This window comes from Pundamilia nyererei, unplaced genomic scaffold (assembly GCF_000239375.1).
Source record: "Pundamilia nyererei isolate P.nyererei 1_Seehausen unplaced genomic scaffold, PunNye1.0 scaffold00029, whole genome shotgun sequence".
Lineage (NCBI taxonomy): Eukaryota > Metazoa > Chordata > Actinopteri > Cichliformes > Cichlidae > Pundamilia > Pundamilia nyererei.
The window spans coordinates 2,163,933-2,181,605 of record NW_005187430.1 but is presented as its reverse complement, the minus strand read 5'-3'; the positions used below and the strand labels follow the sequence as shown (position 1 = coordinate 2,181,605).

At 40.1% G+C, this 17,673-nt stretch overlaps 2 protein-coding genes across 3 annotated transcripts in view; both read right to left on the bottom strand.

Moving 5' to 3' along the window:
- The window catches only part of syne2b (spectrin repeat containing, nuclear envelope 2b), a 52,708-nt gene extending 41,998 nt beyond the window's left edge, over positions 1–10,710 (bottom strand). For both annotated transcript variants that reach the window (XM_013909713.1, XM_013909714.1), the window contains exons 1-12: positions 10,527–10,710; positions 7,037–7,264; positions 6,216–6,338; positions 4,333–4,448; positions 3,998–4,109; positions 3,605–3,739; positions 2,441–2,599; positions 1,813–2,007; positions 1,500–1,595; positions 1,128–1,328; positions 874–1,047; positions 393–515 (exon numbers count right to left, since the gene is read on the bottom strand). In XM_013909713.1, the coding sequence (XP_013765167.1) occupies positions 393–515; positions 874–1,047; positions 1,128–1,328; positions 1,500–1,595; positions 1,813–2,007; positions 2,441–2,599; positions 3,605–3,739; positions 3,998–4,109; positions 4,333–4,448; positions 6,216–6,338; positions 7,037–7,264; positions 10,527–10,565 (1,701 nt within the window). In that variant the 5' untranslated portion in view covers positions 10,566–10,710. The remainder of the gene's footprint in view (positions 1–392; positions 516–873; positions 1,048–1,127; positions 1,329–1,499; positions 1,596–1,812; positions 2,008–2,440; positions 2,600–3,604; positions 3,740–3,997; positions 4,110–4,332; positions 4,449–6,215; positions 6,339–7,036; positions 7,265–10,526) is intronic.
- A 2,127-nt stretch (positions 10,711–12,837) lies between these two features.
- Positions 12,838–17,673, bottom strand: part of LOC102215333 (nesprin-2-like) — an 18,860-nt gene continuing 14,024 nt past the window's right edge. The window contains exons 18-20 of the mRNA XM_013909674.1: positions 16,185–16,319; positions 15,445–15,522; positions 12,838–14,423 (exon numbers count right to left, since the gene is read on the bottom strand). Of these exons, the coding sequence (XP_013765128.1) occupies positions 14,253–14,423; positions 15,445–15,522; positions 16,185–16,319 (384 nt within the window). The 3' untranslated portion in view covers positions 12,838–14,252. The remainder of the gene's footprint in view (positions 14,424–15,444; positions 15,523–16,184; positions 16,320–17,673) is intronic.

Below are 17,673 nucleotides of genomic sequence, written 5' to 3'. Positions count from 1 at the left end.
TGAAGAAGCTTCTCGGATGAGAGGTGAAACGTCTTCAAGCAACTTAAAGAAGTCCAGACGCTTTTCTTTGCAAGCTCCTTTGACAACAACAGTGAACAGAACCAAAATTACATTTTGTCAGAAGTCTGTGCTTGGCTAAAAATTCCCCTCAAAGCCAAGGAGCATCCTGTACCCCTACAGAAACAACCTATTAGGGTGTATTTAATTGATCTAATTAGGTTTTGAGTGCAGTGCACAAAGTACAGCATAGAGCTTGCCCAGATAGATAGAATGGAACATTCCTTGATGTGCTCTGTACTCCAGTTGGCTGCCTGTTAGTAAATTCGATGGTCAAAAAACACATTTATTAATAAAAATGATCCCTTGTAGATGGAATAGAAAATAGAAAATACCTTGTAGCTGAGAGGCTTCTCTGATTCCTGCTCAGATCCCTCAGGGATTTTGGGAAATGATGTCTCAATACTTCTCATCAAGGAGTCGGACCATGCACTGTCCTTCTCCCATTGTGACCACATCTGAGGCAGACATTGTGATTATCAGTGATGGTTATGTCATTAAAATCAATCCTCATTCTCATTTCTCATTTGTGGTGCCTTTAATAGCCTATATGTGTAAATCTGTCATCTAGTGAACAAGTTAATGAATTTGGGGGGTTTTTGGTGGCCTGGACAGATTAAGGCAAACTTTAGGCATAGAGGTGTCAGTAGGTTCCAGTGGAAGTGCTTTTCAGAATGTATAACGGCAATCACATTCCACTTTGATGGGAGATGCAAGGTGTGGCTTCCATGAAATCTCTCTCTTCGTTATTGTATGTACTGTATTTCTCTTTCTTTACTTGAAAGTTACTTTGCAAGTAAGCTACATTGCACCTACCTCTAATGTTTCCTGCATCTTGGTCCCTTTCTCCAGTCCATCCTGCTGCAGTCGAGCCACCTGGTCCTGCAGACCCTTTATTGTAACCTCCCTATTTTCTAGGGGCATATCTGAAACTCTATTGGTCAGGTACCGCAGGATTTCAAAGTGATCGCCCAGGAACTGGAAAAACCTCTGATTAAGAAAAAGTAGACATGAAAAAACATAATCTATTGTCTTATTTCAATGGGACTCTTTTTTTCCACCACACTAACCATATGACTGCTTAGCTTCTTCTGGAGCTGGGCCCTGCTCCGGAGCTCTGTGTCAGGCTGCTGAGGGAAACTATCAGAGCCCAGACTGAGCAGCTCCTCAAAGCTGCGGACCAGCTGCTCATATTGCTTCTGCAATTCCACGCCGCTCTTCAACTCCTCACAGTGGGAACGGACACCACCCACTACTGTCTCCAACTCACCCTGTACAACAGGAGGACAGAAAATTTGAAGATTTAAATGCTCTTGCATCATCTGAATAATTCAGTTTCTGAGTATTCTTAAACTTGCCTCTCAGTATTTAATGGGCCACCTTAGTGACCTACGTAAACGTATAAACACTAAAGCCCACATTTGACACACTCGCTAACACACCTGCAGCTGTGTGGCCTGGTGGATGAGAGAGGCAGGCAGATTGTGTTGGTCAGCCTCGACCTGCTGCTGCAGAGACTCCTGGATGTGAGCAGCAGCCTGACAAATAAACACACCAACAATTAAAACCTGTAGAGATTTTGATAATAAACAGTCAATTTAGAGTCGACTGATTTATTAACAGAGCAAATTACCAATATAACAAGTAAGCTAAAACTTATCTCAATTGAAGTTAGATATTATGTCTTCTTACTTTCTCTATTTTTATCAGTATTAATAAAGCAATTTACTGACTGATTTTAAAACACATGCAGACCTGTTTCTCTGCACTGTCCTCCTGCAGGATCCTGAGCTGCTTCTCTCTGCTGGCCAGCGCGATCTGGACCACAGGAAGTAGTCTGCACAGATCATCAATGCACTGCTGACCACACTTTAACCCCGGGACATTGCTGACCTTTGACCCCTGAGAAACAAGCTCACTGCCAAGGGTGGCAAGCTCTGCTGAGAGACTCTGAAAAGGAAAATGAATAGTAAAGATCCTTCTTTTAGTTAAGCTTTAACTAACAGTAAGATGCATTATTGATATTTCACTTGTAATTTTTTCCCAAAAGGGTCGATAAAATGTCAGAAATAAGAACACTGAGCCATAAAAATTGCAGTGTGAAGTTAAAAGCTGATATGGTTGCACAAAAAGTTAAAGATAAAAAAACCACATCATGACAATTCCCTTTAAAGGTAATGTCAGTGTCTACAGAAATGGCTCACGGAAAGTAACAACAAGCCTCACACTGATGCTTCAGAAAATGAAGGGGGATCATTAAAGTCACTATCACGCCTCAGATTTTTCAGCCATAGATGCAGGAATGCTGATGATGACAATTTTGAAACTGAAAACAACCGTAAACATCTGATGTTAAGTGCTTCTTTGCAGTGAGGCGTCTCACCTGTAGGTGAAGCAGCCTCAGCTGGGGTTCTTCTTCATGTGTCACCAGAACAGGTGAGCACAGCATGCTTTTCATTGAGTCCAGGCACAGGGATGCTCCATGCAATACATGAAACAAACCTTCATCAACGGTCTGATGGGTTCCCTCAGCAGGGCAGGCCTGGGTATGAAAGATGAGCAAAACCGTTAGCAGGGTCATGTTAACAATTTATTAAAATTTGGCCTACATCCACAAAGGTTTTCTTTTAGGCTATTTGTTTCAGTTTTATGCAAGGCTGAGTTGATTTCCTTTCATCTTTTACTTTACTACTATAATTTTTTTAAATGTCTTTTACAGTGGACAATAGCAAATTTCTTGATCAAATATTAAAGCGAATCAGCCCAGGGACCTCAATTTATTAGAATTTTTAATATTATGCATATTGACGTTTAGTTCTATGGTGTTGTCCAACTGTTATTTTCCATACTGTGATTCTGATACTTAATTGCCTGTAAGGTGTCCTTGAGTGTCCTAAAAGTTGCTTATAAATAAGTTATTATTGTTATTATTATTATTATTATTACATTAAAACATGCATCAGTTATATTGTTGGTGCTGCGTTAAAGATTGTTTCACTTTTCAGTCCTGTGACAACTCAAAATGAGGTCCAGCCTTACCTATACCTTGTAATTATTTGATAAGATGACACTGATCCCAGTGCTAAGATCAATATTATACTTTGTTGGTTTTCTTATTGATTTTTGATCTTTCGGGGAGAAAAAGTGGGCTCAGATTTTCAGCATCAACACCACTGAGTCTGAACACAGTGTAAAAACTGTGGCTGGAATTTGTTTATTAGTTGTATTTTGGATCACATCACATATTTACTGATCACATAAAACTCTTTTCTTTCAGATCTCATACATTGTTTATGCCACTGATAATGCAAGCTGCATAACTTAATAGAAAGCTAATTTAATACAATTACATTTAACTGGTTATAGTTACAAATAATTCTAAATTACATATTTCCTTTAAAGGGAATATAAATTTAGGAAGCTAATCATCTCACATCCCTTCAGCTTTATCTCAGGCTCTCTAGTCTTGAGAAGAAAACCAGCAACTGGCCTCGTGTAACAGCTTCTATACTCTCTGACAAACAGCCCTAATATAATGGCTCCTCACCTGATTCAGAAGCTCTGCAGATGTGTGCCCCAGCTCTCTCAGATGGCTGATGCAGGTCTGGAGCTCTTTCAGGTTTTTTCTGGCAATCATGCATCCTGCTGTTCCATTGCTACGCTTCACAGATGAGTCTGTCACCTTCATAAAGAGAGAGAAAGAGAGAGCCACACAGACAGAGAGAGAGAGAGACAGAGAAAAACATCAGAGGAAAAGTTAGAGACACACGCTACTCTAATCATGCCCTGCAGGAGTTCCCATAACACCAACGAGACAACAAAGTGGCATCTGCTCAAAGAAGGTGATAATCAAGCATGGCGAGAACACCGATTTGTCCCTTTCTCTCTTGTATTTGAAATGTGATAATCAAGCACCTCAGTCTCACGATGAAGGCCTTACCTCGGAGGGAGGAAGCAGCCAGCTCTCCTCCAAAGCCAGCAGCTGACTGTGAAGGTGATCCCACTTCTTCTGAGCCGAGTCCTCCTCCTCATCAGCCGCAGCAGGAGGCGACCTGCAGCCAGAGAACAAGCTGAAAATTAACACTTCATCTCACTCCAGCTTTCTTTCTTTCTATATAGATTGAAGTTGAATTAAGAAAATACTGTAGTTTTTTTCTCCATCCTATAAGTAAAATACCTTATTTAAAAATGTAAATGTATGTTATATTTTAAAACAACTAAAACTCTGTAATATGTGTTTGAGAACAATTTAATAGAGTGAAGAAGCTGTTTTGCCTTAGTGAGAGCTGGCTGTGGTCCTCGGACTCCTGGCGGTAAAGCAGCGCTCTGCTGCCATGCCTGGCGATGGCCTGAGTTAGTCCTCTTTGTTCACTGAGCTCGTGCTCCAGCTCCTACACAAAAGTAAAATATCAAGTTTAACAATTTTAACTGTTTATATTTGATACAATGTCTGTGTGTCTGTGTCACGTCACATACTGACACAAATTAAAAGCTATACTTCATCTATTAGCGGGGGCTTATTGTCAAAGCAGCCATTTATTTTACTTGAATCGCTCCCTTTCTAATTATTTCCCGCTAGCTATTAGGTCAGTGGTTCCCAAAGTGGGGGGCACAGAGCCATTGCGGGGGTGCGGTAAAAAAGAAAGAAAGAAAGAAAACAAACCCTGCTTGGACACTGCTAGCATAATGGACAGGTCTTTGACGGGGCTCCCGCACAAAGCAAAGCAGAGGATGAAGCGTCGCCAAATATGCTTCCAAACCAACTTCTTTCAAAAACTAGAAAATATGACGAGGCATATGTTGTCTTCGGCTTCACCTGCACAACGGCGGTGCCAAGGTAGGCCTCCCCGACAGAATTTGTTTCCCCTGCATTGGGAGCACGCTGGGCTGTCCAAATCATGGCTGAACAGTAAACACATTCTTGATTTTTAGCTCACAAACACTTATTATAATGAAATTTTGGCGATGTTAGCTCTTTATACAGTGGGATACAAATACTATCAGGCTGATGCTGCCACAATTTGCTCCCACTGTTCAAATCATGGTATGTTCATGGTTTCTCGTTCTTTTTCTCTCAGCTTTTCAGCTCCACCTTTTGGCTTTTCTTAGCCTCTACGAGGTGCACTCAGTGTTGCCAACTCATCAGTAAGGAAAATCGCTATTGGCTGTCCTAAAAGTCGCTAGAAGTCGCCAAATGACGCCATCATCTAATTTGCATAATTGATCATGCTAATGTAATTGTAACCTATGTTGTTGGAGAGAGAAATAACATCGCGGAAGAGACATAAAGTGAGTAAAAAACGTCCTAAATGCAGTTAGAATTTATTTAGAACTACAAATCTTTACCCTGGCCTGGACCGGAAAAAGTGACCCGAAATTGGCACTCTGGTGGAGTTACTTTGTGTGTGAGAGTGTGTGTTTATAAGTAGTTTTAAACCTTGTGATCCACAAAACATTAAAAGAAGAATTGACTGCGTTACAGTCAGTGCGGGAGCAGCGGCTTCGCTCATGCGCGATTCATTTGCCGTTTGGACGCACAGGTGTGAACGTCTCCTGCCCTGATAGCAGTTGGGGGAGGACTATCCTCCGCCTGGGAGCGCTTTGGCACGGGTGAGGTGCCCAAGGCAGCACCGCTGCTTGTTGAGAGTAAGAGCAACACGCCCTGTCACGTCAAAAAGTCGTCATAAATAAGTCTCCAATAATACCAGAAAAAGTCGCCAGCTTTGTCGCTAGTCGCTTTTTAGAAAAAAAGTCTCTAAGGGGGTCTGAAAACTCGCTACATATAGCGACAAAGTCGCTAAGTTGGCAACACTGGGTGCACTGACGGGCAGGGAATGTAGGGGAGATTTGATTGGGCAATCCAGTGTCAGTAATGAAAATTAACCAATGGGTTGCTTAGGGGTTGAAGTATGCAGAAAGTGCCACAGCTAAAAACTTATTGATATTAACAAAATTAAATACTGACAGCCACCTCTGATCCTATGTACTTATGTCACAGGAAAACGTGAAAACATGCTGGTAGAAGGGATTTTTAATACCCCAGGATGTTCTGAATGTTTGCATTTGGGTGAAATACACAAAAAGCAGTCAGACACATGAAATACACAAAATCCCACACCACTGGAACCTAACATCAAAGCAGCTAATGGCATCAGTACCTTCTGCTGCTGCAGGCTGCTCTGTCTGAGAAGTTTGTTTTTAGGTGATGAGAAGATCTCTTGAACACTGTTGCTGCGCCTCACTTTAGACTCAAGCTGGCAATCTGCCTGAGAAACTAAATGCTGTGGAAAAACAGGTGAAATGTACACACAAGAATGAAAGCTAAAGAGTTTATCGGTATCACTTCAACTGTACGAGTTCTTGAAGGTAGCAGCTTTAAGAAACAAGTCTAAATGCAAACATGTACGTGATGTGTTGCTTATGAAAGGACGCCACTATTGAGCTGCTGGTGAGCCTGCACTAGTTTATTTGCAGAGCTGTTAATAATTATCAAAGGCAGACTTTGCCACACAGTACCTAGTGTGACGTTACTTTCAGCGGCACAGTTGTAAACCTGCAACCTCAGTTAAAGTTTGTAAGCAGGACTAGAGAGTGTGCAAGAACACAGACTGAAAGAATATAATACGTTATGCTGCTTTGCTTTTGATGATAAATCTTAGTTTGAAATTATCCAGGAACCTAAAGGGACAGTTTTTCAGAGCAAAAGTGCAGTTAATTTAACATAAGAATGAATTTAACTGAGTAAGGAAAATTGTGAATGGACTGGTGGCACTTATCTACTCTACCTGAGCACTCAAAGGGCCTCATACATCCATTAATTCTGCCAAATATTCACACTCCAGTGAATTCATCAGGAGCAACTTGGGGTTGTCTTGCCCAAAGATTTAACCAGCAACCTTCTAATCACAGCCACCCCAAACAACTGAATACAAAACAACTATGCAGCCATTTGCCAAAGATTTAGTGTATGTACCTGCTCCTGGGGCCCTTTGTTGCTGCTCATCCTCTCCTCTTCTTGTCTGTTCTGTAGCATCTGTTGAAAGGACACCAGGTTGTTCTTCAGGAGTTCCAGCCTGGTGGTAAGAAGCTCAGCTGCCTCCTGCTGGGACCCGGCAGCTCCCAGTTCACTCTGCTGGTGCTGCTGGTCAGCGGTTTGACTGAGAGCTGACAAGCTGGCTACCTTCTGCTCAATCTCCAGAAACATCTCCTGTAGACCAGCAAACAAACACACATGAGTACAGTCAAGACCACTGTAATCCTAAGAAGACTTGTCCATCTGCAGTGTAGGTAGGTTGCAAAGCAGCTTGCAGTTGTCCAATATGAGATTTGCCAGTTGGATCACCTGCTTCTTTGGCAATTTGTTTATTGTTTGTAGTGTTTGAGTGGAACAGTTAGTTTGCAAGTCATTTGAATATCAGGTTACATTTAGCTGAGTATTATTAGACACCCTTAGCGTTTCTCCACCTCCCTTCCATAATTTAACTATCACTGATCTTTAAAATTCTTCCATGACTCAGACTTCAATGAATTCTCAACTGTGTTGTTTAGACTTTAACATTTCAGCATGCTTCAGTATTTGGAGTACACATAAGTGTTCAGGTTCTCACAGTTCTTACAGTTTACCTGACCTTTTAGCTCCTGTGAGCACATGTCCTTCAGATATTTTACACACCATTTATTTGTTCAACATCTTTTAACTTCAGTTAAAACTTCAGTTCTTTGATGTCAACTTGAAATATTTCTCTTTTAAAATTATATCAATTATATCAGTTTAAGATATTTCCATTGTGTTTATTTATAAAAGACAGTAGCATTAAATCTTTTCATTCTTTTGACTGTCTGTTTCACGTGTAACATTTTCACCAGCCAGGACTTCATTATTTGAAGGCTGGCCTTGGAAGCTCCACCTCTTAGATACGCCCTTCTTTTCTTTATTGTTTTCACTCCTTTATTACCTCGCCTCCTGCTCTGTTTTGACACCACTACGAAAAACAACAATTAAAACAAAGATTTAGCTCTGGAGCTCAGCTTAAATGAAAAATGCCGAGCACACTGATGATGTCAAAGTTAGATGTGGGTGATGCATGACGGAGCTAATTTGAATAGGAAGATACATCTCAGTGTCTATTTGCACGCAATGCTCCATTAAAATGTGATGTGTGCCTGTGAGATGTGTTTAACGCCTGAAACTTTAATGGAGGCTCAAGTTACACTCTCAGGGTAAGCCAGGAGTCCTTGAATAGAAAATTCCTGCTAAAGCTTGAATAAAGATAATGTTGAATCCTGTTAGGGCATGATGCTACTGACTGTAAGCTGTTATATTGCCCCAGCTGACTGAATGTTTAAACAGAAAAAGTAATGCTGCTTTAAAACCTCTAAATGTGATTTACAATACCTGTTAGTCATTACCTCCTCCAATATAATATGTTTATATACAAAATACAATACTATTACACTCTTAAAAGTAAATACTGCCCAGGGAGTGAGCTGCCTTAGTGAAGCTTTGCTACTTGGTTATTCCTGACATGTTGATTTTTTCATTTTTTGTTTTGGACACCACCTCTGCAGCTACACAGTAGCTGGCACATGGAGGCACCACTATGAACTCTGCACCTATGAAATTGTTTTATGCCATGTGTTTATAGCCACAATCGCATTTAACAATGAGAGCGATAGTCATATCCAATCAGACATCTGCATCAAAAAGTTTAAGAAGAGTAAGATCTTTGCAACTATTCCAAAGAGGCCATGTTTTTAAGGGATTTAATGACTGTCAGTAACAGTAAGGTTAGGCCTTCCATACCTGAAAGTCTTTCTTTTACTTTGCTGAGGTTTGAATTGACAATCTGTGCTGAACAAGAAAACATGAACCCAACTACAGAGATTACAGAAACCTAAGCAGGTAACAGTTAATGAACTCTGCTCAACCAGACTCATCTGAAATAGCTTTGATATGAGCACAAGGGGGGAAGAATAATACACGGCAAATAGAAGCATCCATGAAGAGCAGTTTCTGTGTCATAAAAAGCTCTCCTTAACCCCTTCTCTGAAGAAGAAGTAACACACATCTACTGCATTACATACTGGGCTGTGTTGCCAGTGCAAACTCCATTTCACTTTTCTGTATATTCAAATATCGCAATGTGAAACAAAATATGGGCAGGGCGATAAATTGCTATGATAAAAAAAGAAAAGCAAAAGAAATCATCAAAAATTGAAATGTTGTGTGTTGTCTAACACCTCCTAGTTCCATTCAGCAGTAGCGTTTATTACAAACCAAATTCTAAAATGTTGGAATGCTGTGTAAAATGTAGATAAAAAAACAAAAATGATGCTTTGATTTGCATTTCTCATAAACCAAAATGTCAAATTTCAGTGTGTCTGATGACAGAACACTTTTCTACTTTTGCTCGGTCTATTTAAAATGCACTTTGGCCCTGAGAAGACGGCAGCATTTCTGGGTCATGTTCACATATGGCTTCTTCATTGCGTGATAGAGCTCTGCATTTTGCAGAAGCCATGTCTTGCTGTGTTCAGAGACAATGATGAAGTGTTCCTGAGCACATGCCGTGATTTCAGTGACAAAATCATATCATATCTTTTAATGAAGTTCTGCCTCTGGGCCCAAAGATTATGAGCATCCATTATGGATTTGTGGCCTTGTGCTTTGCTGATATTCTGAGACATGCTGCTGCTGTCAATCTCCAACATTTTTCATGAAATGTTAAAATACTTGAACAGTTTGAACACATGATATGTTTTCCATGCTCTATTGTAAATAAAATGTGGGTTTATGAAATTTGCACATCAATAATTCGGTTTTATTACCATTTGACACAGTGTAGCAACATTTTGGAACTATAATTTCCTCCTTGCATCTCTTTGTGAATCATCACAATGTCAGAAGAAAAGTTTGTCTTGTTATAGGTCTTGTTGCATAGCATTAATTATTCTGTTGATTTATGTCAAACAATATTAAAACTTTGATTAACAAAGCGATAATAGCTTCAAAGCAGGCTTTTATTCCTGATGGCAGTTACCAGATGTGATGTAGTTTAGCATTTTTTAAATGAGAACCCATTGATTTGGTGATTGTAAGGGCAAAGGTTAAAGAGGTTAAAGTTTTTCAGATGTCCGTGCTACGGCTTTTTGTCAATGATATCTATTTGTTGTTTATGTGGAGTCCATTAGTAGACTTCCTCAGATTATTTTGCAGTCCTTAAAAAAAGCTTTAAAAAAGTTAAATAAGTACATTTTAACAAATTTTGACACAACCTGAATAAAAACAATATTAAATAACTGTATTACATCTATGTGACTTTGAAATTCATCATACTGAAAAAAGACTGCGTGAATGTAATGTGGGCTTGTAAAGTGTGCCAACACAGTCAGCACAGAGACAACTGAGGTAACATTTGTCTCTTGTAAATTCTGGGAGGGGGCTGGTCCCCCTGGTGGGCGGAGCTTACCTGACAGGTAAGCAGTTGTTGTTCCACGCTGTCTTGCATAGTTGCTACACCGGCAACACCGGCAGCTTGAAGACTCCTCTGGGATTTCTGCAGCCACAGCTCCAGCTGGCTGAGCCTCTCCAGGCACACATGGAGGACACCTTCAAAGAGGCGAGGTCCAGACTGGGATCCAACCTGCTGGTCTGATTCCTGACAGACAAGCACAACACACCCAGCTAAGCCTCTCTGCTCCAGAGTTTCAGGGTAGAGAGGGAGGAAGATGAGGAAAGTGAAGAGTAAAAGCTGACTGGTTCCTGAAGTTTGTAGCTTTGTAGCTGATATAAACAAATATTTCTAACCTGTTTCTTTGTTCTCACTCTACCACTCCCAGTAACTTACCCCCTGCACTGGTTATCTCTCTTTCCCTCGCTCTGTTTCACTCCTCTTTCTTTCTCTCTCTGAGCTCCACCCACCTGAAACCACTTCCTGGAGCTGTGGCAGGGCCGCAGGGACAGAATGACAGAGGAACAGAAAGAAAAGAGCCCTCAGGCGACAGGGGTGGAGCTGACTGAGGACAGAGGGCCAGGTAAGCTGAGTAAGCCTTAAACGCAGGATCCAAACACCCTCCCACTTCCTCCAGAACCTGTCAGGGAAGTTTGTAGCTGCAAAACAGCTGATTGGTGCTTGAATGCTTTTATACATTCTGACGTCCTTTTCACTGTTTTTACTACATTTGTAATCCTTGCTTCACTTTTACAGTGAATTATTCTCACTTTTCACTGTATAAGTTTAAACTGTTGTGTAAAATAATGGATTGATTTCCTTTCATGACTGATCTCTGTGCACACAGTCGTGAAGGAACTGCAGAGGAACCTATGCAGCCTTAACAGGAGGAATGTCAAAATTACTCACACTGTTCATTATTCATCAGCCTTTGATGTCAGGAGGTGGTGTGGAGAATATCCTCTGTAAAAGCATCCCTTACATAGATTATAAATCTGAACTCAGTGCACCCATTTCACAATCATAAAACAAGTTGCTCCCCTCAGCTCTATCATTTATTAATTTGAAACAATAGATCATAATTTTAAAATACTTCCTGACTTTGCTTTTGTAATTTTAGAGGGCTGTTTTTCATCAAATCAATCAAGTATGAACGGCTTGATTTAGTTAGCAAAACGTTAGTATACTGTGTGCATAAAAATTCACTTTCTTGCCACAAATAAGGGATGTTTGGAACACAAGTTTCAAATATTCTGCATGGACGTGAGTTCAAAAATGTAAGTGAGAAGTGCATTAGGGTGCATTCATGATAAATGCAGAGGAAACACATACAGCAATATGAGTAAACTGAGAAAACTTCACATCAAGCTGCAATGTTGCATCACAGGTTAAGATATGAAATCAGTGAGTTGTAAATAAGTTTAGATAAGTTTCTCAGTCCAGCCTGTTTGTCTGCAACCACCACCTCATCCACCCCTGAATGGTTAGGATGTTAGCAGGAGGACAGCGCTTTTGGTGTGCTTCAACTTGATGCCAATTTAAAAATGTATCGATTTCAGTTCAGTCCTGAAATCATAAATGTGAAGGTAGAGGTGCTGATCCTTCACTTATTTTAGGAAGTGTGTGTTGGTCAGTGTTGCCTCTGTGTCAAGAGGGTTTTATCAGAGTCTTTCCAGATGTTAATGTTACAGAACTGGACTTCATTCATGCCTCCATTAATCAAGTATCACTGTCTCCCTCTTTAGATTACTCAATCGCTAATCACTAGCTCTCTTGTGAATGTATTTTTGGAAAGTGTTATGCGTGCTTTATGTACTGTATATACCCCTCTGGGTGTCTGCCCCCCGCCCCCTTCATGCAAACCCCCTCTGTCCCTTCATGAGCTCCTGACACAGAAAAAGAGAGACAGAGGAGTGGATCACTATTGTGGGTTTATTTGTATTTGTGCTCTTTTTTCTCTTTCTTTTAATGATATGCAGACAGAATGGGGGAAAAACATGAGGAAAACGATGTAGTACAGCACATGCCAGGTAATGTAAGATGTCTGCTGCTTTCAGATGAAAACCTTGTATCTCCAAAAATTGTAGATTTTTCTTTCTTTAAAAAAAAAGATTTCCCTAATTGTAAACACACTACTGTAACGTATAGATTGTTTTAGGACGATTTATTAAATGCTTACTTCTGAATAAAAAGTAAGCACTGCAGTGGGATTTACAAAGTTTCCATCTGTGCACAGCAGCCAGTGACTCAGCATTCATGATAAACCAGTGCATTTTCATGGCCAACAGTCATCTTCACAAGATAATTAAGGTCTTAAGTATAAAAGGTGTATTTTAAAGAGTGATAATATTTATTAGTTTATTTATTCATGACAAAGCAGGAATCATTATCCACACTGTCCTGCTGCAAGGCAGTGATCGAGTCAATCACATCTGTAAACAACACACCCCACTTTATGAGCTTATGGAAATACAAATGGCAGATGCACAGAAGCAACTAAAGAAATATTTATTTTATCACATATGCTCTGCATTTGCTGGTAAATCAGCCCAGATGGTAAATGAAAAGGTCAACAATCAAAAAGTTTTAACATTTTAAATCACCATTCCCTATAAGATACATTATAAAACATGGCTCACAATATGTGTCTATTAATACACTTTGTTTCTGTTTTAATAAAACTAGCCCATCAGAATAAAGGTCCATGCTAAGGCAAAGGCTTAATACAGACTGTTAAAAACATCCACCACACATACAAAATACCACCCGCCTACTTTCAGTTTTCTTGGGGGGTAAAACGGTAACCATCAGCAACCACTTCCCATTTGTAGCAGATGTAGTGCTGTGTCATCCTGAACCACGTGTCAGTGGTGTTGACTTGTCAAAGAATAAGCAGATTTCTCTGCAAGCTCAGTAATCCTTTGTCTAAACTCAAAAATAAACTTGAAACATACTTATTTGGCAAACCTCTGCTTTGGTTCTTTCCTGCACTTTAGTTTTTGCCATGCAGTAAGACATAATAAAGGATTCAAATGTAAACAATTTTAAGCAATCATGTGCCATGTAAATGCACTGTGAGACATGTCTAAAAGAACCCTAACATCAGGAGCTCTAGAACTGGTTCTAGAAGAAAAAGTGTCCTTGGTTTAGTTCTACAAGAAGACAGGAGCTCTAAGTTTTGCTGTCAAAGAAAAACAGGAACAAACAGGACTCGTTCTACAACATTCTAGAGGAGAGGGGTACTCTAAATGATTTCAATGATAAGTAGGTGTTCTAGAGTTGTTTCTTGTAAAGGAGTCGTTTGGTTCTACAAAGGCTTTACAAAACCACTATTTTGAGAAAAGCGAGACGCTACCGCTCGCTCAAAAAAAGAAATGACTCCCAATATGAGTACAACAGAAGGCAGTAAAGCCTCTGGTCTGGAGTAATGTGGGAGGTCAATCCAACATCTAGTGGCTCAGAAATAGAGGCTAGAATAGAAAAAGTTGGAGGAATCAATCTAGGGGACTATAGAGAAAGAATAGAAATCTTGATTCTAGAACTGTTTTCAAACTAGATCCAGAAAAAGGTGACAGATTTACGATGCTGCGTAGACGTTATTGCCAGCAAAGACATGAAAGGTCTATAAGTCTTCAAACAGTGGCCTCTAGGCTCGCTTTGAGGTGTGCTTGGAGATTTTGCACAGAAATGGTTCTAGGTTTAGATTGATGAGAAAAAAAAGATGCAGTTCTACAAGTTCTAGATCTAGGAGACTACACATTTCTGCTGTGACCCAGAGCTGGATTTGGAGACTTTTACGGTCGGCGATGTGTTTACCATACTCTCAGGCAGTGACTGAGTTGTGACTGCGCCCAGGGGTTTTGATAAAGCTTCAGATGAACTTGTTTCTGTGGTGTCAGTGGTGCCCTCAACATCCTGAAGAAATATGATCAGGGTTAGAAGCTCACTCAGGTCAGTCAGTTAAATACATTGACCACTTAGTTCTACCATGTCACCAGATAAGGTATCACACGGTTACTCATACACTCTGTTAAGGAACTATGTTACATAATGTTAGAGGATTTTTGATGTTATGTTATCTAGTACAACCCATTGTATTATGAAAAGGAAATGCAATGAGTCTTATTTATTTTCAATCCTTTTTGCCAATAAAACCCTCAAATAAATAAAATCAATAAAACAATGTAATGCCGTCTTTGTTTTCTATACATATACTCACAAATGTATATATTATATACATAAAGGCTTAGTCATAAATTCATTACAAGTTTAAAAAAAATGTTAAAACTAAAACTAGAAAAAAATGTTGTTACACTGTAATTTTTGTGCCCACTTATTCAAACAATGACCAAAACGGTTTAGCAGTCCAAAATAAAAAATCTTTTAATAACTTACATGATGGCTTAAGATATTCTTGATTTTTATTATTTTCATTCTCTACCATATTTGATTAAAAACAGCATTGCATTTGCCCAAGAATACGTCCGTGTAGGTTCTCAGTTATAAAGGTCACGGCAGTCTCAAGAGCTTGAAAAAGAAGGACTTCTCATCCAAGAAGCTTCCTCAGTTCTAAAACCATAAGGTGGATCCCAGGTATTTAACCCCTGGTGGGAGTTATCACCACATGAGCTAACAAGTGGAAAAAGACATGGGTCATTACCACTACAGGTTTCCCAGGCGCCTTAGCCCCCAATCTTCAACCTCCACTCACACCTTACTTAAGGTGACCTCAATACATCACACAATAGGCTGGGGCAAGGTCTCACAGTGATTTCACCTAAAACCCCTGGTGGTACTGACCCACACATGTTTTCATATCTTGGCCCATGTGATGATGCCTTCTTTTTTGGGCTCTTAAGATGTATCCATGAAATACTTATTAAATTCATTACTAATTCATCACTCAGTGGCTTCTCACTGATGAAAGTTTATTTACCTTTGTGTCTTCTGTAGGCTGTTCAGTGCTTTGTCCAGTGGCAGCTTCAGTCTCTTCTGAGGCAACAACCACAGGTTCCTGACACCACAATGACAAATGTTATAGCCTTCTATATAACCAAGCAGACCAAAATGTTAAGCTGCTGAAAATAAAAAACTTTTTTGAGTAAAATGAATTCATTCATCTAAGGTAACACAGTATCCATCTGTAATACATCCATATGCGTGTTTGATACTGTCATATGGAGCAACTAAATCCAGTGTGCAGTAGGGTGGAAGAAGGAAAAGAAATAACTCAAATCTGCAGCAATAGTAGAGATGCATTAATGATCAGGAAGGAATTTAATATCATGAGTAGGGAGATGGTAGTAGGGATGAGGAGGGTGAGGGGACAGTGCCAGCGGTGGAGATCAGAGTGACCCAGCTCAAAGAATGGCAGCGACTATTCATACAGCTGTTACAAATGATGTCATTTGACTGGATTGGTGGGAATCGTGATGTCATGATCAGTCATTGGGTCTCAGGTGTGTTATCAGTTTTAAAAATTTCAAACTTTTCCTATAATTTGTTCCACAACTTGCGATGGAATTTATTATAGCAGATCCCGCCCACCTACACCATAAGCGGGTGACCTCGGGTCACAAAGAACTCCACCAGGAAAAGAACTGTTGAAAACGAGTGAAGGACAGAGGAAGAACAGAGATTTATTGATTTTCCACAGCAGCTCTCACTCATCTTTACCTCTGGTGAAGAGCCCAGGAAAACATCCCAGAGCCACCAATAAAAACCTCCTCCACCTTCTTCCACTCTCTGTTCCTCACTGCTTTTTTTTTCTGTGGCTTCTTCAGCCTGGAGCACGCCTTGATGCTTCCGCTGCTGACACGGAAACACGCTTACAGTATGTGTAGAGTGACACAAGTGGGGGTTAAAAATCTAGCCTGGCCAGTTTTGAGTTTTTATTGTTTCCAATATTTTCTTTGATATTAAGTAAAATTAACATTTTGTTTTTAATGGCCACTAACAAGTTATACAACAGTAGAAGACTTCTTAGATGTGCAAAATAGATCATGTGCTTCCCTGTAAAGCCTTAAATTGATATGACTCATAATGTTATATCTACTTGAAGCTTCTAGTAAATACACTGCTCAAAAAAATTGAACTGGAAAGGATCAGCCTACAGCTGGCTCAATTCAAACACGCCCTGAAAATCAAAGTAAAAGAATTTGTGTCAGGCTAGTCAAATGCTTTGTAGCAACTAGTTTTTTCATGGCCTTTGGATGCTTGTATGTATGCCTGACAACACTGGTGTATGCTCCCAAAAAGGCAACAGCTGGTTTCACCTCCCATAATGTCCCCGAGCTGTTCTGTATTCTCACCACATGAAGCTGGGCATTGTGGTGCACCAGGAGAAACCCAGGACTCACTCTACCAGTGTAGGGTCTGCCTAGCCTGTAGAGGTCTGTGTGTTCTTCCATGGATATGCCTCCCCAGACCATCACTGACCCATGCATAGCTGAATCGGTCATGCTGATCAATGTTACAAGCAGCATAATGTTCTCTGTGGCTTCTCCAGGACGTGGGCCCTCAGGCCATCCTCATGAAGTCTGTTCCTGATTTTTTGGTTACAGACACTCACACTAGTGACCTGCTGGAGATCATTTTGTAGCATGTGGTGCTGATGCAAGCTGCTCATGGGTTAAGGACTTTCTTTGTCCCTTTTTTCAGCTGTCCTAGAGTAACTGCCTGTCTCCTGGAAACTCCCCCATTCTCTTGAAACTGTGCTGGGAGTCACAGAAAACTTTCTCTGCAACTTAACTGACCAGATCAACATCCGAGAAGTATAACTGACCTGATTAAAAAGTGTCCATTTTTTTGAGCAGGTTACAATGCAGATAATTGAAGCAACATATTTACTTGAAGTATTTTACATATCTTGCCAACCTTCAATATTTATTGTTGTTTTTTTATCATTTATTCAAATTATTTTCTCTAAGTTCAAACTAATCTTGTCAATAATTAAAATATCTTTCTGTTAATGAGTGCACAATTGTCCTAGTCTGAGAACTTGAAATGTCTTGAACACTCACACACACACACACACACACACACACACACACACACACACACACACACATACACACACACGGCGCACAAAGCACACAGACATACATAAGCAGTGTATTTATCACTCAAACTTGTCATCCAAATATTACAACTGTCATGTGTTGTG